Source organism: Synchiropus splendidus, chromosome 10 (genome assembly GCF_027744825.2).
Source record: "Synchiropus splendidus isolate RoL2022-P1 chromosome 10, RoL_Sspl_1.0, whole genome shotgun sequence".
Classification (NCBI taxonomy): Eukaryota; Metazoa; Chordata; class Actinopteri; order Syngnathiformes; family Callionymidae; genus Synchiropus; species Synchiropus splendidus.
Window position 1 is genome coordinate 21,192,892 of NC_071343.1, and position 23,011 is coordinate 21,215,902.

Genomic DNA, 23,011 nt, shown 5'->3' on the forward strand with positions numbered 1-23,011 from the left:
CAAAAAGGTTAAGAACCCCTGGTTTATAGACAGTAGCTCTAACAGGTCACAAAGAAGCCAAGTTATAAGTGGTAGAGCTAAAGAAGCTTCAAAGTGTAAGGCTTTGCTATCACTATCACTCTCCCGGCCTGAGGTGCTGCACTCACAAAGGGTGTGACATACTTTTAGGTTCTTCAGAAGACAGGTCTCCAGAGTCAAGTGGAGACTGATTTCACAGGTGCTGAGTGCACAGCCTACTCAGCACACAGATTTGCAGGTTCTGTCACCACAGTGAACAGACTTAAACTCTAGATGCTTGGATGAAACTGAGGAAACAAGTCCAGATTCAGACTCAACACAAGAATAACTTTTTTTTCTTGGATTAAAATGATTTTTTTCTCTGTCTTCTGACCAACAGGTTCAGAAGACCTGGCTGGAGTCCAGTCATCAGAGAGGCCTGGAGGGCCATGAACACGACGCCCTCTGCTGGTTGAGGCAGACTGGCTCCCGAGCATGCGGACGTGGCCTAAGAAGCAGACGTTGACATGCAGCAGTGGCGCAAATCTGGTCCTCATGTTGGTAGTAGTTGGAAAACATGCAGGCCAAGTTGCTCCGGTGAGCTGCTGCTCTTCGTGCTGCCACCTCTTCCAACTCTCAGGAGATGAGAGGGTGAGCAGTAGCTGGCGATGTCTGGGCTGCGCTGTGGTGATGGTTTGGGTCACGTGCTCGACTACAGCAAAGTTGTCCAGCATTGACTCAACCTCAGAAGAGAAGAAGGGGGTCTCTTTGAACGTTCATCGGTCCAGAGCTCCACACGGGAGCACCTGCTTGTTTGCCATGGAGATGAGGTGGTTTGTGCCAGCAAAGATGCCGTTTCATAAGCTGGCAGAGATCAGTCATTTGTCCCTGCAAGCTAGACAGCGCGCCTCACACGTTACAGTCAGCTATGCAAAGATTGTCATGAGACCGACATTCTTCAGCAACGTGCAGTTCAGTGGGTTGAGTCAGATGGTTGCGGGTTTGATTCCTGGGTCGCACCGGTGGATGTTCTGCATGGAGTTTGCATGTTCTCCCCGTGTCAGCGTGGGTTTACTCCGGGTCCTCCGGTTTCCTCCCACAGCCCAAAGACATGCTCACTAAGTCAATTGGACACTCTACAATTGCCCCTCGGTGTGCATGTCGGTGTGTGTATTCCTGCCTCTTGCCCACTGACTGCTGCCATATGGCTCTGAACAGGATGAAGCAGTGGTTATCTGACAATATGGAGGCAAGTGATTGAAGTTTGGACTTGACTTTTGCATCCGGGTGTCAGTTTTGCATTCATGGAAGTCACTCTTGTTTTTCTCAAGTCAGATTTACTTACAGATAATAGACAGATGACTTTGAACCTTTTCTGAAATCAAAAAATGAAGCACAAGTGCCGCAAACAAAGCAAACAGAACAAATGCATTTTCAAGTTTTACGAACATTCATCAGGATGAGGAAGGATGAAGACATGAGTGTGATGCTACTGATGCTCAAATAATTTAGGCTCTGTTAATAGACAGAAATGTACACAGGCTTCAGGAGACCATCTGCTTTAAAGTGCTGGTGATATTGACTTCTTGTAATTTTGCAAAATAATGCAACATGATAGGTGCATCTGCGCAGTTACAAATCAAATGGACTCATTTTTTCAGTCAGTGCGCCAGATTTTTGTTGCGACTGTTGGCATCAAACCTGCTAGTTATAGACTCTCAAAGTCCCAAATCTCATCATTCAGATGAGAGGTGTGACTCTCATCTGAATGATAAACAGCCACTGTAGCAGACTCTACAGAGGTGTGCCCCCAACTCTACCTATCTTCTCGCACCACAGCCGCTGCTGCTGCTGCCGCCACTTTAGCCAGTGAAGCACAAAATTGTAACTTAACTACAGAGGAAAGCTACATAACCAAACACGTACGGCACAAAAAACAAGAAATAAACACAAATAGGTGAAACCTGAAAGATGTTGATACAAAGCTGCTGCATTTTCTTTTGCCTTCGATGGGCGCTACCCCAACAGGATGTTTTTGTTTATCAACTTTGTTATACTGGCATGTCTGTAAATATCACATTTGGAGAATGTGTTTTACTAAAAAAAAAAAAAAAAATATCACCAACACTTTAATGTCTTCGGTAGTTGGAAAAATATCCAAAAGTAAACAAGGCCAACGTTTACTGACTGTCCTGGAGGTAAAGTTCACAATTGAGCATTCTCCACAGGTCCAAGAAAAACAGTGACCCCTGTAAAAACCATGTCAAGTTCAAGTGGACGACCTCAGAGAAGCCTGACATCAGCTGAGGTGAAACAGCAACAGTGCAGCCAACAGTGGAGACCAGAGAAAGGCCAGACCTGGATCACCTGAACAGGGGTCTGCAACGAAACACACAGACAAACCAACAATCACTGTTATCGTCATCATTTCTGTGACCATCTACAGCTCGGAGGTAGTAGACCTTTGGTTGACAGAGGTAAAATGTACTGTCACAGCCACGCCATCAAAGTGGTTTTGTAAAGGCTGAGGCTTCATTTACCATTTTCAGAAACGAAGATGAAGATGCAGAAAAGGAGGTGGATTTTGATGACACTACAGCAGCTAAACGAAAAACGTACTACGGTTAGAAAGGAGGAAGAGAGGACCAGGGCTAAGTAGAGAAGAGAGGATATAAGAATATTTTATTTAAGAAGAAAAAGAAGGAAGTAGTTCTCAAGGAAATTTGATTTAACTGTATGTATGTATAGTATGTATGGCAGATAGTTAATGCCACCGAGGAATCGATATGGGCAGGAATATTGTGTTAGAATAGCATAGAGAGAATTTTAGTATATTGAATTGAATTTGATAATGAAGTAAAGAGGATGAAAGAACGCATGACATATGTGTATTTAATGATGGAATGTATTAGAATGATTTTTTAATTTTCAAATACAAAGTAGCAGAATCTGTGTCGATCTGTGTGTTATACAGGGGGTAAAGACCTACCAATGGGATTACTCCTGGAAATATTGAAAGGGAGTCGCTGGTGTGGACAGTCATCGCAGAAGTCGGTGCAGGCAGGGCAGATCAGCACTCCGTTGTAAACCCAGTCATTGGCCTGTACACTCACGCTCAGCAGTTGACCCTTGCGAGTGCAGTAGTAGCTTTGATGGTGAACGTAAACCACCAAGCCCATGGCGGAGCACGACACCTGCAGGTGACAGAGTGACAACTACATTGTAAACTGTAATTTCTAATGTGGGCTTACAGACAAAAAGCACCTCCGACACTGTTTGCCACTGACAATTCCCAGCAGAGTGTTATTCAGGTAGCTGTGGGCAAACTAGCCTTACTAGCAGTAAACCAACAGGAGGAGGGCATCACCTTGTAGCAGCCAGAACCCCACTCCGGGGATGTCTTTTTCCCCTCGCACTGTTCCATTTCAAAAGGAGATTTCTGGTGGAGACACACAGAATCTGGTCCGTACTGCTCTGCTGCATAATTCCTCCACCAATCTGATTGAAAACAGAGGTCACAGTCCACGTCATTGCAAAAGAAATCAGACTTCAGACTCCACGGTTAGTTCACCAACAACATGCATCACTGACCATGTACTCCTTTGTACCCGCAGACAATAAACGTTCGACTACAGACAATATCTTCTTTTTCCATATTTGCATTCTTCCAAAAATGGTCACATCTGAAGAGTGATCTCACCTGGTTGGTTCTCCGACAGACGGCAGTAGGAGTTTCTCTGATACTCCCCACTAAGGTGCCAGCTGAACTCCTGGCTGAAGGGACAGAAGTCAGCGATCTCCACAGCCCCACCAAAGAAGACCAGCTGGTCCTCAGAGACACCAGGCAGCTGCTCAAAATACTGCCACACACAGAATTAACCGTGAATGTGATGTTCTTTTTGTCCTCACTCAGCCACATTTTGGGTCATTCAGTCATGCATCAGTCAAGTCACTTGTAATTTAGCAGAAGAGTGTTTGATGTACACTTTGATTTGGAGGATACCTGATACTCCGCAGGAAGCTCCTGGGAGTGTTTCTGCAGGTTGCAAACAGCCACGGCCAGCTGGTCCTGCCTGCATGTTAGCTGCAGAGGCGAGGCTTGGACTGTGTTACAGAAAGGAGTCACAGGGTGGCTGAAACGACATTCACATAGTTTAGTTCTCTCTTTTCCTTATCACCTGAATTCGCCTGAAAGTCGGGAGAATTGCCAAGTGCATGTCACCCTTTCCCATCTTTCTATTTCCCTTTCATCTACATGAAGCTAAAGCAGGCTCATCCCCTACACAACAACCACTGAATCAATCTTGTCTTAGTGCTGCACCGTGTATTTCACTAGCTGCATGAACCCCATACATGCACTGCGCCACTGTTGGTGGAAACACAGGATGAAATATTAAACATAAAAGGGGGCATGACAGTGGTCATTGCATGTCTGAGATAAGATTCCATTAAAACCATATTTGATGGATTTTGCTGAAGAGAGTTTAAAAAGGGGCATGATAGAGTGCACTTACAGCACTGTCAGATGAAACTCACCTCACTCCCTGCCGCTCCATCCAAAATTTGCAGCTCTTCCTGACAAAGTCGCAGCCAAGACCACGCCCCCAGTCCAACCTTTGGGCGAGGCTGTAGTTGGCCCGATACCAGCCAGTGTCCTCCATGATGGCCAGTGTCAGACGAGAAAACACCCTGTTCTGAGTGTGAGTGCCGGTCATTGCTTCATTCTGTGACAGAAAAGCCAAATGTATAAAGTTAATTCAGAAAGACAAGGTGATGTTTAAAGTCTACAAGTCAGTGCAAACCTCCAGTAGCCTCTTCTCCCAGTGGTTGAGCTCAGTTCCAGTTCCCCCTTGGTTCTCCAACTCCATTCCCTCCAAAATTGGGCAATTGAAATGTTCTCTTGCTTCTTCCTGACACCATGGAGAAAGAAAATGACCAGTTAAATATGTCTACAGAATACTTTAAGGACTCTGCGGAATGTCTGACAGATGAGTCGGGTTAGCTGTCACTGGCTGCTCTTTCACTGGTGTTGGCATATTAGAGACACACGTACAAACACGTCACGTCAAGCCAGTCAAAGGTGATGGTTTTTCAAGTAACAAAACCTGAAACAAAGACACGTGATCTGGACAGCTGCACTTGTAGCCGGTCTTGACAAGCACCCTATACACGCACATGGACGTAGTAAGATGCATATATTATTTTCTGAATTGAGTGCCTGAATGTTAGATGAAAACTTCTTACCACAACACGCGGTGTGACCAGAACATGGACTTGGTGCCGCACAATCTCGCCACCTCTTATGTGCCACAGCCTGTTTACAGTCCGGATGACCGACTCACTCCACTGGTACAGACCCAGGCTAAAAGAGACGCACATTATTTTGTTTAACTCCTCATAACAGAAGTACTAAGCCTCTTATGACGTAATGAACACCCTTGATTATTCTCTCACTCCCGGAATGACTAAAATAGTGCAAGACGTCATTGTCCCAGTGGACGGTGGAGACAGGGTTTTCCAACCTTTCATTGTAAGTAGGAAGACCACTAGCAGAACGGGGTGTCCTGGGATTACCGTCGTCATCATGGTAGAAGGCAAACAGACCTGCTGAAAAACCCTGAAAATGAGAGGGACATTAAATTACAGTACTGACAATCACAATCCTGAAACAAAGAAAAGACAAACAGCAAACACTTTTTTTTTTACTGAACATGGCCACTGGGATTGGTGGCTGACAAGATGTGTCGCCCCGATACACACACAAATGCTGATCCACCGCAGTTTTACATGTAGAGCTTTGAATTCTACATGAGTGGCGTGCATCATATGGAGCCAGTTCGTGATGTAAACTTTGAAGGGATCAACGTGCACATTACCCTTTACACTTTACCCACCAGAGCGTGAATGATCTCATGCTTGACAGTGGAGAGCATCCCGTCAAAATCCTGAGGTTGTGATGAGATCATGGCAGGACAAAGGTTGGCATATCCTGCTATTGGTCTAAAAGAGACACACAAAAAAGGTTTAGTGCGCCACAGTGACGGGAACAATTCACTCCACATTCATCTCCACATACATCAACCTCAACATTTAAAAAAAAATTACAATAACTCCACTTGCAGTAATATGTTGTCCTGATATATTCTCTTCTTAATAACATTTTAGTGTTTTTCACATTTAAAACTATGAAAATTCAAGGCAGTTCATTAACACCACACATGAACAACTGCTCACCTGTCCAGCTCTGCCTCCAACTGGCAGTACGCTGCATAAGCCACGATGTTCACCTGTCCACACCGCTCCGTGGTGATGCCGCTCACATAAAGCACAAAGTCTGAACCCTTCACACCAGGTCCATCTGGGGGTCCAGAAGGGCCACATGACTTTCCAGACTCCCGGCACATCTTACATTGCTATCGGAAAAGAGAAAGAACAGCAGACTGAAAAATGGAATCAAACAGACTTTGGTTATTGTAGTATTATTATTAATAACAGTGATGTTAATAACAATTGCCAAATTAAAACAACTTTCCTTACAAGAAAAAATAATTCCATTCCTTAAAAAACAAAACTCCGGATTGAACAGGTAAATCTAGCTGTCTCCGTATGTCAACCCAAACAGCAAAAAAGGGTGACAACCTCTTGCTAGAGCAGCCAGTGAGTAGGTTTATGTGACCTTCAAGGCCTGACTTCCTCTTTCATGGCGCAGCTCTCAAAGGTTGGGGGCAAACTTGACTGATGCTACCTCCCACAGAAGTTCAAAGCCTGTTGCCAGCTCTAAAGCTCAGAAGGATTGCACTCCAAATCTGAAAGTTTCTGGCCTCTCTATAGTGGAGGTCACCCAAGAAAAGGAGAATGACTGTTGGAAAATGTGCATGGCAAAGCGAGAACGAGGAGCGTGGATCGAGCAGCACAATCGACATGTGAAAAAAAGATACAAATATTCAATGAATCATAAATCATGACAACTGAAAATTTAGACACTGTAAAACATTTCCATCCCCCATTCATTCAACATTACTGTTTCTGTCTCACAGAAAAGGCTACAGACAAAGAAAGGGAGAGACTGACTTCAGACTGAATAATATGCAGCATATGAACATTTCTTAAATTAATGCAAGATCAGAAGAAAGCCTTATATGGCACAAATATATTTTAAACAAGAATGCAAACTTTACATGGCAAGTGTCATCAAGTGCTGTCATGCTATGTAGCCAGTAGTAACTACAGTAGCAAACTTTATAGACAATTGAATCAACCAAGTAACGTGAATCTCCATGGAAATGGCTTCATACTGTGAGTGGGAAAACAAAAGCTTTAAACAAAACACAAAAGCCAGTTTTCTAGAATTCATTAGCCACTAAGGATTGGGCGAAGGTCTGTTACTTTCACTATTGTTTGTTGACGTAATCCAAAATTACAGTGGTAAAATTGTGGAAAAAAAAAATCTGGGACCCCAGATTGTTTACATTTATTTTATTTACAGCAAATATATTTAGTAATAATCAGTTTTCCAAGTGCAGGTAGCTGACCTGTAGGTGATGCTGTGGCACGACAACAGGGCCACAGCGAGTGACTTCTGCGCATGCTTCCTGGCAATAACGGTACGGATCATCTCTCTTCTTCAGATACTGGTTGGTAGCACATTGCCTAGAAGGATACAGGGACAAACAATGTCACTTAGGTCAAATAGGGCGCATCACAAGGGTGAGGCAAGGGGTGAGATAGAGGGTGATAGGAGTGACATTTACATGACCTACAGCAGGCAGAGAGTGGCACTAAAAATGACTCCCTTGATGGTCTGTTAAAGGTACCGGGTTGAGAGGGAAATGCATTACCTGCTGAGCAATACTGGGCCAACTCTGCGCCTCACGCTGAAGGCTCTTTGAAGAAAATCAATGGCCTGAGGAAAAAGCTGGTCCTGAGACAAACACAAATACATTCAAAGTGAGACAACGAGACACAAAATCAGAATCTGTGTTCAATGCACCATATATTTAGATTAGCTATTTGACCAGATGGTGGATAGCGCCGCAATGAATTGTGTCATTTTACATGAAACTATAGGGAGAATATTTTGCTGTCTTGTCTGAGGTCGCCCTAACCTCTCGCCCTAAGTATATTGTCGCATACACACACAGAGCATCTAACTTTTCCTTCACAAAATATTGCAAAAACAAAGAATCAGAATCAATCTGGCAAAGATTCACGGCCTTGCCTGCCATGACTTTGTTGTGTTGTTGTGAGACATAGGTCCAGTCCAGATGATCTTTGACTGCTCCTGCATGGTCATCACACGGTGCTGTCACCGTTGAAATCATGGCGCTCTGCCTCTGTGACTGGTGGAGTGGGTTGCCTAATGCTCTACAGCTGAAGCAAAAATCTGCCTTGAAAAATGTTTTGGTTGGAGTCGACGCCGTTTATATGATATTATCAGAAGTGCATTTTTAACACGGTGTTGAAAATTCATTTTTTAATACCATGATTAACCGTCAATACTGGTATAGTGGGACAGCGCTACAACACACAACAATTAATGGTATACAATATCAAGTTTTTTGTATACTGACATAATTTCTGGTGTACATGAAGAAAAACTCACTTTCACTAGTCGTCTTTTATCAGCAGGAAGCCTGAAGACAGAGAACAGAACCAATTTCTGGCATTTATTAAACAACTTTCTGCCTATATTTACAATACAAAATAACAATAACAAGACAGTGCACAGCATTTATTTGTCTCATGGTGCTTCAAATGTATTGCAAATTTAAATATATATTATTTTTAGATCAATATATAATATACATTCTAAGACTGAAAAACAGCCATTGTGGTAACTGCAGACACCGTAGTGTGGATGGATATCTAGCCTTGTGTGACACAGCACATCAGGTCAGATGTCAGAGACAGCTCCCCAATCTAATGAATGCCAAGTTCCATGATAAAAACTTGTCAGAATGAAGTAGTGATTAAGCCAAAGATGGGTGAACTTATTGCACAGATAACAATCCTTGCTCAAACAAACCTTTGTTGAGAACAAATACTTTCAGCAAGGCAGTAAAACACTTTAAGAATGTCGGTGCAACTTGTCATTTTACCAGTGTGTCGTTTACTTCCGCCTGAGTGATACTTTTTAGTGGCGTGCCACTTTATTTACACTTAATAAATTGTAAGTGGCCAGGTTCAATAAAAGGTGCTATGGTTCCTGTTCCAAAGCAGGAATTGTACCACAGTGTTTTCATCCACACATCTTGTTTCAAATAAATACCCCAACCACCGTGTAACAAGACTAATTTTTAAAACCGGCATGTTCATGTCATGAATATTTCACTGCATGAAATGGTTGTCACACTGATGGTATTTACTACTTCATGTTATCAATTTGTCCATTACACAAAGTTGATTCCAAGTCTAATGACATCTGCACGCACAATACTCACTGGTCAATGCTGTAGTCATAAATTATAGCAATATTGAGCTGCATGTCCTCATCAGTACTTCTCTTGGTGACACGATCGGACCTGATGTGCACCTGATGGACAACCTAAAAGGCATAAGAAACAGGAATTTGCACACTTCAAAAATGTACTATACACCAAACAGTTCATTAATTTTTCCACGTTTGTATTTTGACCTCCTTAGAAAGATTCCATGAGCACAGATGTGGATCATATTCCCCTGGATCCCAAAATTAAAAGCGTGGGAGTTTGAGATCTTATTTCAGGTTCCTGTCCATATGGGTCATGCTATTTAGAAGGTAAAAAATAGTGGACTGTAATAAGATTTCAGCTTCTACCGATGCCTTTATAGTGGCTTGGTTAATTTCAAGGATAATTTTTTTATTCCATTACAGGCGCCTACTGATGTTATGACAACTAATGCATAATGTATGAATTTATTTCAGTTATCAATTGGATATTACCACGATTCGAACAGCAACTCCGTCAAGCGGAAAGCACTGGCAAAACCAGAGCGTTAGGGAGCTGTCAGATGAGGATTACTATCAATCCCCAGCTCCACACAGTAAACCATTTATCTTCTCACACAATGAGTCTGGATCTAGCCACAGTGGCTGCAACTCTGGCAAGGGACTTGTGCGGTTGACAGGAAATGACACATCTTCCGTGGAATGAATGAATGACGAGTTACCTCTTCTGCAGAAGGAACACGATGTTTACAAGTTTCATGACAGCCCACTGATAGAAGCCACGAAAGGATGAGGACAATGAAGCAGGTCACCAGGGGCGGAGAATCCCTCTTCAGCCGCACCTCCATCCTCCGACCGGCAACTTCACCACTGCCGGTCCACTCCGCTTACAGTCATTCATCGCTCGTTGCAGGAATTAGAACATGACACGGAAGCTGGACTGTTCAGCATCGAATTAAAATAAAAAAAGACCAGGCGGTTCACCGGTAAAACGAACGGTAAACCCCAGCGCCATCTTCTTTTACGGTTTCATGGCGGTTGGACAACAAGTTATTTGCCCGTTAATGCCACCTGCTGGCCTGGGGTGGAATTATAAAACGAAACGGATACGGTACACATGCATTATATAATACATTTAAAATAACGGAAGGAAAGATCAGAAAGAAATGCATTTGGTAAATGATGCAGGCCATTCTGCAAAGCAAATTCTGTCTATGTGGACGAGAACATAAAGGACATTGTTTAGCTGTCATGTAAGTTAGTGATCAGCAGGAGGGAGTGTAACATAACATTGTTGTTTTGTTACTACCAAATACAGCACAGTGCTTTAAGCGAGAGCAAATAGATAAGTAAATAATAAATCAATTGGGCCAATTTTGATACAGAACCTCGAGACAAATTTTTGTCCAACAAATACAAGCTGCTAAAACGAAGAAGTTCTATGCTTCAACCGCATGGAATACATACATTGCCGTATTCGGTTGCGTCAACCGTTCTTGTCTCGTGAGCGAGCCTCGTGCCCGCGCCGAGGCAAGACTCTGCCGTCTCCATGACAGCGAGATTCAAACATGTCGGAAAAGAAGCTGGGAGATGTCGGGAAGTCACAGAAACGAGTCTTCATAAACAAGGCAGAGTCATACTCGTCTAGATACATCTCTAAGGTAAACCCGTCAGTGATCAGTTTTTATAAACGTTGGAATGTGAAAACCATGTGTGTCAGGTGTGTCAGTTAAATGTAAACGTCGGGACGCCAGACAGGTTGGAAACTGGATGATTTAGAGTAGTATTTTTCATACCTTTATAAACCACGACACAAAAAAATCCAAGATCACAGACCACAAATCGATCCTAGGCAAAGGCACAGTTGTGAAAGTGCAATTGTGCTCTGTTGAAAGACCTTCCATTTTAATTCATGAGACATTGTAGCCACAGACTCTGGGCTTTGTTGGTATGAAAAGGGTCACATAACCATGCAAAACTAGAGTGACTGATGTCATTTCTCTTAGTGGAACACTTTCAGCACTGTCTGGTTATTGAAAATGATTGGCAAAAATCATATTACTGTCAAGGTATCTTCTTAGGGCTCCTTCTATGAAGCAGACACCCTGGATTCCAGTCACGGGTTCTTAGACAGGAAAAACATTTTCTCATCTCTATGGAGCTTGCACTTTATTAAGGTTGGCATAGAGTTTAATTTACATTTAATTTACCTTCTTTTGGATAATTGTATCCTAGTTTTATTTCCAGACAAACCTTTAGCGTGTCAACAATTATTACCGCTGCTAAGGTGGCTGTGTTTTTGACGGTGTTGGTTTGTCTGTATAAAAAGTAAATACAATACAATAAAAAAGTGGATGCCATTTTTGGGGAATATGTAAAATTGGACAACTAATTTGATTCACTGCCACTTCGGCTGTCTATTTACTTTAACTGTCATGTTGAGACAGTGGAAACTGGCTGTATGGCTGATGCTGGACCGGGATCCAGTCTGTTCACATCCACGGCAGGTATCAGGGCCTAACATAGGTTTAGAGTTTGTGACTTGTCACTGGGAAGAATGTGCCACAGCCGGGATGAATCTTCTCTTAGATCATGTTCCTGCGTTAGACAAGGGTAACGTGTCTTGTCCAAGATTCCTGTCATTTTTTTCAGAAGCTCTTAAAATGAGAATATAACCCTGTTCCCCAACATCTTAGTATAGCTCTTTAGTTCCGTACTCCTCCATCAATATTTTTTGGGCTGAAAGACCCCCAGATGTCCTGTCTTGAAAAAATAAAAAAATAAATAAAATAACTGGATTTTATGATGCAGAGAGAAAGTGGACCACCTTCCTCCTTAAAATTGTCTCCATGTGTTGCTTTCAATATATAAATAAAATAAATGTGACTTGCTTTAACTGTCTCAGAAACATAATAATTTACCAAAGTAATTTCAGCTGATTCTATTCACTACTTCTTTGGCTGTATCTTTCATTTCTCCGTTCGATCTAGTTTCTGTCGGAGCTTGCAATCGGAGACAATCCTGACTCAAGTGGAGAGGAGGAAAGAGAGAAGAAGAAACAAGAAGGAGAGAAGGACCAAAGGATCTTTGGCCACAATGGAGCAGCAGCTTTTCATATGTGTGGGACAGTGGGGGCCCAGTCAGAGGAGATCACCTGGCTGACGGAGCAGTACTTTGTACGTCTCACTGCTCACTCAACGAGACACACACCAGTGATTTGGAATGTGTATTTATGTACTAGCAACCGAGCAAGGAGCAGCTTCTTCTGAATCTGATGAAATGTGACGTCATCATATACAATATCAGTCAGCATTGCCAGGAGGTGGATGAGGCTTCCTGGGCTCTTCAGGGTGAGAAATACCTGCCATAACAAGACTACTTTTTTTTTCAAATTTGTCTGGAAAGTTGAGTCAGAGAAATTGTACTTGTGCGGCTTTTGTTCTGGATGTAGCTCTTCATCACAACATGGCTGACTTCAGCAGACCCAAGAAGTACATTCTGGTGTCTACAGTGATGACCTGGGCCAAGAGCAAACCAGACACACATGTAAGTGGGTTTTCTGCAGGGTCTTCTTAAACAAAACAAAAAAATCAATAACTCTTGACTTGTTTGGTTCTCCATGCTGACAAAGACGCTGGAAAGTAAAATATAAAAAAAACCCCATCACAATAAGGTTTATTGGTGGGACAATAATTATACTCCCAGCACAAACACAGTTCAGCACTTCAAGCGCAAAAATGAATGAAAGTTTTGTGTCACTGTAAAAATGACTTTGAGATTTTTATTTTAGTCTTTTGTTTTATTTCTGTCTTCTTCTCACAGCAATTGCTGCATCCAGATGTGCACAATTACACATACAAACTGCACATGCTTTACTTGTGGAGCATGAGAAACATACAGTAGATGCAATGTCTGTGTGAGAAAGCTCGATAGTTAACAGGTTGGAATCAAAACAGTCATCTAATGGGAGCAAATACGCATAAATCTCAAATGGATGCTTCAGTAAATGAGGAAAGCTGGATTTTCTCCCATGTTGAAACAGGATGAAGAGGAGCTTCCTTTCACTGATGCCAATTATCGGACAAGAAGAGCGCACCCTGCCTTCCGAAAACACATTGATCTGGAGAAGAAGGTGGTGAAAATGGGCAAAACAGTAAGTTACTGTCTTGGTGCTGTTGCCTTATTGTGTCAAACACTGATCCTTTTCATTCTTTGGCAGAACAAAAACATGTTTTCAACTTGTGTTGTGGCGTCGGGTCTTCAGTATGGAATGGGGGAGCAGATCTTCAATATCTTCTTCAAGGTCAGCTGTCATGTATTTGATATTATTTTTTTATTTTTAGTTTTGAAACATACTCAATTTAAAAAGTGCTCTGTGTTTGAAAAGCTGTAGAAGATACAGTGGCACTTTGACTTACAAGTAGGAAAACCAGATGTCTTCTTATCCTTGGGCATTTCCTCTATCTAAGAGCTTTAAAGATACAAAAATACACTTTCTCACCTTTGATTTCTGCTCCTCTGCCTCACTTCCATTTGCGCTGCACGCAGCAGGGCAGGAGGGACGAGGACAGGGTGACCAAAAGGTTCTGCTTAAGATTAACGGTGCCATTGTTGTGTCTCTGATGTTATTTTGCTTGGAGTAGAGGTCTAAAGTTTGGGTTTCGAGACAGACACATCCAGCACTACGTCTCTCTCATTCACCTGAAGCAGTGTCATGTGTTCTGTTTAATACAATATGCCTCCAGCAAAAACACAACCTTATTCACCAATACACTAAAACGAAACACAGTGCGTAAGGGGCTTCGGGATGAAGACCTCACCACTTTTGAGACCAGCCTATCTGCCAATCCTCCTCATATCACCCTTCGATCATATGAAGAGGACTGGTGTGACTGAGGAGGAAACACAAGCTAGGTTGAGGTGGAGCAAACCAACTTACTGTGGCAAACCTTGATGGGAAATGCTGAAAGCAGGAGACAAATGAAGAACTGTGCTTTTCCAAGTAAAGATCAGGAAAAATAAAGAAAGGTGCACATGTCCAAAATTGAACTGTGGTCACTGTACAAAATACAAAATTTGTATACATTTTGTTGCTAACCGAATGTGAGTTCAATATCAGATGTCATGGCTGGGAGTAAAAGAAATTCCTGTCTTCGGTGAAGGAAAAAATATAGTGCCCACGATCCACATCAATTCCCTGGCAAGGTAGGAAACACAGATATTTCTATGCTGTAATGAAGACTTCAGTTCGTAGTGTTGGGATGAGTTTTAAAAAGCTCAATAAAATAGATCGTCAATGAGGTAAACAGAATATATTTTTTGCTTTTGTGTTACAGTGTGATCCATAACCTGATTGATTGTCAAGCACAAACTTACTATTTACTAGCAGTGGACTCAGCCAACAACACCATGGAGGAGATCGTGAAGGTTTGTGCTCATTCATTCATGACGTCTGAACATCATGAAGTGATGTCTGCAGAGAAGCAAAAAATATTGGAATTGAAGGACTCAGCAGCATGATCTTTTTGTAAGTACCATCCTTGATAGAGTGTATCTTTTTTCGCCAACAGGCCGTTGCATCTACTCTGGGACCTGGGAACATCACCCAAAAGCCCTTTGAGGACATTTACCTGCACCAAGACTTGACTGTACGTAGATCTGCTGGTTACCAGGACAAACTATGTTCAGTTCAATATGGACTATTTTGTCATCTATGATATTTTTTTTGTGATTTAATTGCCCATATATTTATGGCATGGCATTCAATATCCTGTGAGACAAAATGATGCCTCTACTATTTGTAATGTACCAGAAATAATGCAAAGAAATGTCAAATGCAATGGATGTCAACTGATTAGAGGCTGAGAAAAACATCCATTCATTGAATTCTTGTGGGGTATTATAGAAACAGTGAAAAGTGAAAGTGCAACTAACTTCAGAAACCAGCTCTCCTTCCAATCCATTTACATCCATTTCCTAGGATAAAGCATCCTTGTCCAACAATGTCTTCCTTAGAAGAAAGCATTTGCTGGGATCTTTGAAATGGGATGAAAGGATCTTTGTCTAACACCTTTCTCTCAGAGTTTAGGAACCAAAGATTGAAACATCGCTTTTGCCCAAGTCTCACTGCCGTTTTTTTTGCTTTGAGTGGAGGACTACCATTAGGGCTTTGACCAGGCACAAGCAAGTGTTGGGGGGGGGGCAGGTGCTGGTGAAAAAAGGGCACCCACTGCAGGAATAGTTATTGTTGTAGCTGCTGGGTCACTGAAATAATCAAACTCCAATCTTTAGCGGCTCATCACCTGCTTTTGTGGTGGTACTGTATAGTGGTCTTAGCATATTCTTGAGGAAGATTACTGGTTCATATCCGGACTGGAAGTTTTTCAATTTAACGCACTTTTCTATCAGCCAGTTCGAAATATCAAACTAAATAACAGGGCCATTTAGTGTGTCCTTTTACCAACCAATCAATGATACAAAAAGATCCTCTGGATTGGGACGAACAGAACGCAAGACTAATAGGGGCTCTGGTTCATGACAGCTCCTCTGTTCCGACAAGCAAGTGGCTGCTTTTGTCCCCATATGATGTGCATTGAATTAAAGAGGAATTGCTCAGTGACACTGGACAAAGCACATTAAGTATTTGCAGGTGACATGGAGGAGAATGTGAGATACAGGAATTAAGGCAGACATTAATAATACATCTTATATTAGTCTTATGCCGCTCCAATAGGAGGCCTGGCTACAACTTCTGAGCAGGAGACTTTAGGTTGCTGTTTCTGACACTCAGCTAAGCTGACGTCTTCTATGATGGAAGGCATGTGGGCATCCTTTATCTCATCCATCCTCCATTCATTTACAACTGAGGTCAAGTCACAAAAGTGTGAGTTGATAGTGAGAGTCACTGAATCTAGAGAAGAGGATACTCCACAGATTGAAAAACATAAATCATCCTTTGAAGCACAGTCACCTTTTTGTCCTAGTTATATAGGTGAATGACACAATGCTTTACTTTTTGGGCAGATGATGGAAATTGACTCCCTGAGTGTCAGCCTACATATGGAGGCTGTACATGTCCGAGAATTGCTCACCGGTGTCCAGTGGGTGTGTGAGTCTGGTCTGGTGGAGAACATGGAGTTAGTGGTGGAGGAATATCGACAGACCAGAGGGCTGCTGGTTAGTGCAAGTCTAAGTACTCAGCACTGTCTTCCACTCAGTACCGTGTACCATAATGCGTGCTTGCTTCCCTTCTTCCAGCCCATCTGTGTGTGCGTTATTGGTCCTCCTGTAGTAGGGAAAAGCTCTATGTCCCAGCAGATTTGCGACAGCTACAGACTACATCATGTGACAGTTACGGAGACCATCTCTGAAACACTTGCTCACCTGGTAAGATCATTATTCACTTAAAGGCATATTTTCTTTAAGTGCACTGAACAGTGTTGGAGACAGGCATATTTAAGTCTGAGGTTGTGTGTTGCCGGGTTGGCTGCATCAGTTGAGAATAAAGAGGGAGAAGCCAGCATGATGAAGGGTCCCGTGACACCACTGGCCACACATTGTATTTCCCCCTTAAAACGATGCAAACCATTGTGTACCGTTTTGATCAGTGACAGGCCTGTTTGTCAAGTATGAGCAAATCATGGATTGCTCCAAAAATATTCAGTCAATACCTTTGCAGGAGGATGTGGTGCAAAATCCTGACTCAGATGATGATGATGCCACTCTGGAGGAAAGGAAGCTTCTAAATGACTTGAAGGAAGATATGCAGCAGAATGGAGGTGCAGTCAAACCCTGCCATCTTCTCTTCTAAGTGTGTCATGTCATGTCCTTTACCTAGCAAGTTTAAGGATCTCACCGTTTTGCTATCAAATGTGAGAAGGATATGTTTAGCTAACAGTATTTTGGTCTCTTGTGGTGAAGAGTGTGTGAGTAAATCTCTTAAATAATGAATCAGTACATAGATCTTGTGATGGTGAGATAAACTTGCCTCTGTCCACTGTCGTTGTGGAACTGCAGTGAAAGTAGTATTTTTTTTTTTTTTGTGATTGAGCTGATCTCTTTCCATCGACCCAGATTAGAACAGGTCCTCTTATTTTGCAGTCTGAACCTGTGCAATTTCCTTTTCTTTGGGAGACGCCTCAGACACACTTGTTCTGTCTGTAGCTCTCCAGCCTCCAAGCAGCACTAACCTCGTGTGTCATCCCCAGGGTTCTTGAGCGACAATCTTTTGGTCAGGGTGATGAGGGACAAACTGAAATCCCATCCTTGCAAGAACCAGGGTTGTGTTCTGGATGGTTTCCCGATGACATACCAACTAGCCAAGGAGACTTTTGTTGGTGAGACTGACAAACACAAGTTGAGAGCTGAAGTCAACACACATTGTGAAATAACAACCTGCTTCTATTTCACAGCTGAAGACAACGAGTCTGGGGATGAAGCCATACCCACTTTTACACATGACAGGATTCCATTGCCAGGTGGGATGGTCAATCAGATCAGACAGGACTCCTCTCACTGCCTTTATGGTGACGGATTTTTTTGTTTTCACATCTTTTGGCTGCAGAGCTAGTGTTGGTCCTGGATGCTCCAGACGCTTTGCTGAGGGATCGTGTGATCAACCTGTCTGAGAAGGTGGCACAAGAACGCAACTATCAGGAGGAGACCTTCTGTCAACGTTTGACCAAGTACAGACAGAACAACATGGCGGCAGAAACTGTAGTCAACTACTTCGAAGAGCTGGCGGTCCCAACTCTCCATATGAGTAAGACTTTGAAGTTCATAAACTGTGCACCACACAAGATTTAATGTATTGTTCTATGGATTCTTCACTTCATCCACAGCTGTGTAGCTTAGCAGCTGGTGCTTTCTGATGGGCAGTTGAAATCACATGTATGTCCGCATTCAAATGGCTCCAACTTAACACTGAAAGTGAATCTACATGAGGTCTAGCACAAGTTCAACTGTTTTTCACTCCAGAAGAAGTTTGCATGATAATTGATATAATTTGACAAGATGTTGAAGTAATACTCATTCGCGCTATTGTTAAAATCTGCTCTCAAATCCCAGAACAGGCACCTAAGCACAGGCATTTCTTACATGAAGATGAATTCAAGAAGGTAAAGGATGATGACGTGAAGTGAGTTGAAAATGGAGTGGAGCATGGTCACATCAACATGCCAGCAGAACTGTCCCATTTTGATTCAGTGAAGGAGAAACATTGAATAATTTAAAAACTGGACACATGAAGTGCAATTGCTTAAACAGGGAGTTTACCCTGAGAAAGCAGGGGGAGCTTCCACACTGCACCATTCCAGGGTGCTTCATTCTACAGGTGTGTGTGTTGAGCTGGCAATTTCAAATGCACAAAGGGAGTAGACAGGGAGGAGACAGACACCAATGTTCAACGTCTTAGAGCTAGTTCAGTATCGCAGTATTTTCAGACAGGAAGTTGGAAACTTCCACCTCCAGAAATGATGAGTCCTATATAATCTTCATGCGACATGTTTAAATCTAGGCACGAGAGCATATCAAATTATTGACTCTGACTCAGTACCAAACACACTTCTGTCACGATTATTTGAATGACATTGTGAATGACATCATGACTGACAGCACGATTCTGCTTCCCTTTGTCCAGCGATCAGCAGCAGCAGCTGTGAAACAGATCATTGCCTCCTCATGCAGAAGGTCTTTGAGAAAGTGGGTGAACCCAGACATTGTGGCCTCACCAGTCAAGAGGTGGAGGCCGAGGACATGAGACAGACGGAGGAGAGGATCAGGAGAGAGCGTCAGCGTAGCGCGGAGGAGGACCAGAAGGAGGCTGAGGAGACCAGTCGTAGAGCTTCAAACTGGGAACAGTGGGTGGGTCATTTACAAACCCGGCTTCCTCCGTTCGCCATCTTTGTCTGACTGGATGATACCTGGCCATTGATTATGGGGCAAATACAGTGTGTGTGCGTGTCTCAGGCTACTGCCTTGAAGAATGTCAAACAACAGGAGGATGAGCTGCTGGAGGAGGAATCTATCCCACTGAAGAACTACCTGATGCAACATGTCATGCCAACATTGAGTCAAGGTTTGATGGAGTGCTGTTCCATTCAGCCTCATGACCCAATAGACTTCCTGGTAAAATGGCCCATAGTTCAAGTAGTCAGGAGTCATTATGACGTGAGTCGTCACTATTGTGCTTCGTTCTCACAGGCGGAGTACTTGATGAAGAATAACCCAGCGACCGTCGGACCAACGCTTGGAAATGAAAACTGACATGAAGGAAAACCCTCTCAGAAAAACAAGCTTGCGGATGAATGAGATGAATGTGCCACCCACCTGACTGACCCTCGAAATACATTCTATCTGTCCACAACCTCACATCAACTGGACACAATTAAAGGAAAATATGAATTAATAGTCATGAAAAAAAACTGGGCGATTTTAAAGTTTGGTCGATGAGCTTCTTCGTCACCAATTCCTCCTCCTTTATTCTGATGATATCTTCCCTTGAGTGAGATGAGTTTCTCCACTGACATTTTCATGTCCTTTACTTTGTGTTTTGTGACACTTTCCCACTATTCATTTTAGTTTTCCATTTTTTATTTAATAGTGAGTCCATTTTAAAAATGTTATTCACAAGGGAATAAGTTGTCATTGTCACTCGTAATATGCAATGTTGGATCGTTCCATTTCAGAGAGACAACTTACTGGGAGATATGTTTGAATGAGGTCAATTTTTAATCTGGACTAATCGCACTAAAGCCATAGTTAAGTCACAGTTAATTGTGTTGAGCACATTTTGTATATGCCGTAAATGTAACTTGACAGAAGATGTAATCAACGCAGGAGTGACCAATCTTCTTCATGCAAACATTTGTTACAAGCAGATGCTGTCAACAATATTCTGTAGAATTACCTCAGAGGCACTGAAGACAACATAGTTGAGCATAGAGATCGGCAGAGGTGGCAGTGTTAAGGGCCGACACCATTTCACACCGACAAAAATGATAGAATCCATTGTATTTCCTTGTCTAAAGTGTTCGTTCATAACGATCGCAAATGAACTGCTTGAATTCGACTGCTTTTGCCAACAAAGTGCAGAGTTGGAACCTTCATTGCCGATGGTGGATGCCTCTCTGTGTAAAAACTAAATGAGACATAACATACTCCGTGGACAACAGAGTTCACAGCCACAGGAGAAGAAGCATCTAGCGTGACTTTAAAACTCTGTCTGACAATCAACAGACGTTTTTATTTTCCACTAACACAGAGGGTTATCCAAAACGCACTGATGAAGAAGCAGATGGTCAAACATGGGCGCATTATTGCGTCTGAAAAATATTAGTGTTGTTAAGGTTATCTGATTGATTTCAGATTGGTTGGAAAATAGGCGCAGCAGGGACAATTACTGCTCTGTTTTGTGTACGAGAGAGGTGCGTCATCCCGAACCTCACCTGTGGTCATGATCTGTGGGTCATGACCAAAAAGAATGAGATCCCAGATACAAGTGGCTGAAATGAGTTTTCACCAGTGGAGTCTCCCTTAGGGATAGGATTAGAGGTTCTGTCACTCAGGAGACACTCAGAGTAAAGTTGCTGCTTCTCCGCGTTGAGGCGGGTCAGTTGAGGTGGTCCAGCCATCTCATGAGGAGGCCCCTGGGTTTCGGGCACGGCCACCTGGAGAGAGGCCGAGGGGTCGACCCAGGACCAGGTGAAGGGATTATATCTCTTCACTGGCCTGGGAGTGTCTCGGGGGCCCCCTGTCGGACCTGGTGGATGTTGCCCGGGACAAGAATGTTTGGCATGACCTTTTGAACCTGGCATAAGCGAATGAGGATGGATGGAGATTTACTACAGTTAACACATTTTTAATGCATTCTTTTTGACATCCGTAGTTTGAATACATAGTATGTCCATATATATTCATATACATACATACTATATATATATATATATATATATATATCTTTTTTTTTTTTTTTTTTTTTATAATGTCATATATTTATGGTACCCTTGTGCTTGTGTAGAGATTTTGTAGAGATATTGATTGATGAAAGATGAAAGAAAGATGACAACTTAAACCTAATTAAAATTAAATGGATTTGTATTTCAACATGTAGCTAAAAACGGTCTTAAATCAGTCTTTTTCATAGGCCTTTACACATTAACTGAACTGCAGTGACTGGTCCGTATCAAGGGAAATCACTCCGTCACTGGGTCTGTGTCATGAATAACTATTACCAGCAGGGATACAACCTGCATTTAATGAGTACATGCTCTTTTGGTGTCTGTATCTGTGTATTCAGGATATCTATAATAGAGCCAGGACATCAAGGATGCCCTTCACATCAACTGAATGCTCCTCCATCACCACTTCCTGCTGAACTGTTTGATTGTGATCAAAGATTCTCTTTTGATCACATTCTGTTTCACTGCGTGCTGATCAAACAGTTTCCGGAAAGAAAGAACTTGAATGGGAATTGGCTTAAGGCGACACTTACCACATTCGGCTGAGGATTTCTTGTTTTAGATGTATCTATTTTTCTATGTCAATCCACACCATCTGATTAGTTGTGAGGATTCTGAATACAATGATCACCACAGGAAGTGGTTCACTCATCACTCAAAACAGTGGAAAATGACAGATGACAAATGCAACTGAAACAAGTTGACCACACTTCTTCTCCACAAAAGCAATGTTGGAGATGGCATCTTGATTCACAGACCAATATGCACAAGTCAGGTTAAAATAATATTTGTATTATTGATTCTTTCTTTGTATAAGAGAGATCAACTTCTTCTACGTGTATGTCACAGTTTCACCAATCTTTGACTGTGTCAACTGTTGATGGGTGTATTTCTAAATATACAAATAAAAATATAATTGCGCCGCGACAAAGTTAGATTTTATAACATGGAACATGAGGTGAACATACAGTAGCTTTTCAAAAGCTCTTCAATGGGTTGATCCAGTACTTGGGGAAAGAAAACAGACTTTATGATAGCAATGTGTGATGTTCTTTTGTAATTGCTGTCATGTAACAGAGTTCCAGGTCAGCTGAAGGTAATTGGATCACTCAGGCAGGTCTCTCCTACATGCAAGCACTCACACTGTAATCATCATGTAGGATTAGACGAGGAACTTCAGGGGCTTGTTGTTGCTAGGTCACAAATGCAAGGGAGTTGTCCACTCAGGTAATGTTTCAGTAGCTCTAAACCAAACCAAACCAAACAAAACCAAACAAAACAAAACAAAACAAAACAAAACAAAACAAAACAAAGCAAAACGTGCTGAACTTTCTCTCAGTGAGTAGATTAGGATGAATGAGGGGAGTCATATCCGCTTGTTTGCAAACGCAGCAGCGCAATTCTTGCCAGACTAAGAAAACAATCAAAAGTAGAAATAGTCCATCTAATTCACTACTGCTATTGCACCTTGGGCAATTGCATTCAAAATTCGGGTATGTCTGACTTGGTTTCAAAGTTTTTTTTTTACTGAGTTTGGCCTCACCTTTAGAGACAGTGGGCGTGTAAAAGAAGTCCACAAATAATAATCCCCAAATAAATAATTAAGCAATTGCTGCATGATAGTTAAATA

General features: G+C 42.3%; 2 protein-coding genes across 3 annotated transcripts; one reads left to right on the forward strand and one right to left on the reverse strand.

The window, feature by feature from the left end:
* Nucleotides 1-1,333: 1,333 nt before the first annotated feature.
* Nucleotides 1,334-10,858, reverse strand: lmln (leishmanolysin-like (metallopeptidase M8 family)). Its single transcript, XM_053877835.1, has 16 exons — nt 10,147-10,858; nt 9,438-9,541; nt 8,600-8,630; nt 7,836-7,918; nt 7,530-7,647; nt 6,232-6,410; nt 5,892-5,997; nt 5,520-5,614; nt 5,242-5,359; nt 4,800-4,907; nt 4,534-4,721; nt 4,001-4,130; nt 3,698-3,857; nt 3,365-3,495; nt 2,987-3,191; nt 1,334-2,376 (listed from the first exon to the last, which is right to left on the reverse strand). Exons 1-16 carry the CDS (start codon nt 10,270-10,272, stop codon nt 2,297-2,299), a joined length of 1,962 nt encoding a protein of 653 aa, XP_053733810.1. The 5' UTR covers nt 10,273-10,858; the 3' UTR covers nt 1,334-2,296.
* Nucleotides 10,859-10,935: 77 nt separating this feature from the next.
* LOC128766310 (adenylate kinase 7-like) lies at nt 10,936-21,267 on the forward strand. 2 transcript variants are annotated; one of them, XM_053877833.1, is made up of 18 exons: nt 10,936-11,085; nt 12,415-12,600; nt 12,666-12,774; nt 12,876-12,970; nt 13,467-13,577; nt 13,644-13,727; nt 14,544-14,629; nt 14,761-14,851; nt 14,995-15,072; nt 16,448-16,600; nt 16,682-16,810; nt 17,103-17,202; nt 17,632-17,760; nt 17,836-17,901; nt 17,988-18,185; nt 19,062-19,285; nt 19,391-19,549; nt 19,625-21,267. In XM_053877833.1, the coding sequence occupies exons 1-18, from the start codon at nt 10,993-10,995 to the stop codon at nt 19,685-19,687; spliced, it is 2,154 nt and encodes a 717-aa protein (XP_053733808.1). In that variant the 5' UTR covers nt 10,936-10,992; the 3' UTR covers nt 19,688-21,267. The 2 variants fall into 2 exon arrangements, with proteins under 2 accessions (XP_053733808.1, XP_053733809.1); XM_053877834.1 differs by lacking the exon at nt 19,625-21,267 and having other exon boundaries at nt 19,062-19,281; nt 19,373-19,545.
* Nucleotides 21,268-23,011: the final 1,744 nt, after the last annotated feature.

What these genes read in the sequence shown, in the direction of transcription:
- LOC128766310 (XM_053877833.1), top strand. Translation starts at nt 10,993, where the DNA reads ATGTCGGAAAAGAAGCTGGGAGATGTCGGGAAGTCACAGAAACGAGTC. An exon ending in TCTTCAATATCTTCTTCAAG is followed by an intron (nt 13,728 to 14,543) that starts GTCAGCTGTCAT and finishes GTTCAATATCAG; the next exon opens with ATGTCATGGCTGGGAGTAAA. An exon ending in ACCTGCACCAAGACTTGACT is followed by an intron (nt 15,073 to 16,447) that starts GTACGTAGATCT and finishes CTTTTTGGGCAG; the next exon opens with ATGATGGAAATTGACTCCCT.
- lmln (XM_053877835.1), bottom strand. Translation starts at nt 10,272, where the DNA reads ATGGAGGTGCGGCTGAAGAGGGATTCTCCGCCCCTGGTGACCTGCTTC. An exon ending in ATGAGATCATTCACGCTCTG is followed by an intron (nt 5,615 to 5,891) that starts GTGGGTAAAGTG and finishes TCTCATTTTCAG; the next exon opens with GGTTTTTCAGCAGGTCTGTT. An exon ending in TTCCAGGAGTAATCCCATTG is followed by an intron (nt 2,377 to 2,986) that starts GTAGGTCTTTAC and finishes GTTTCGTTGCAG; the next exon opens with ACCCCTGTTCAGGTGATCCA.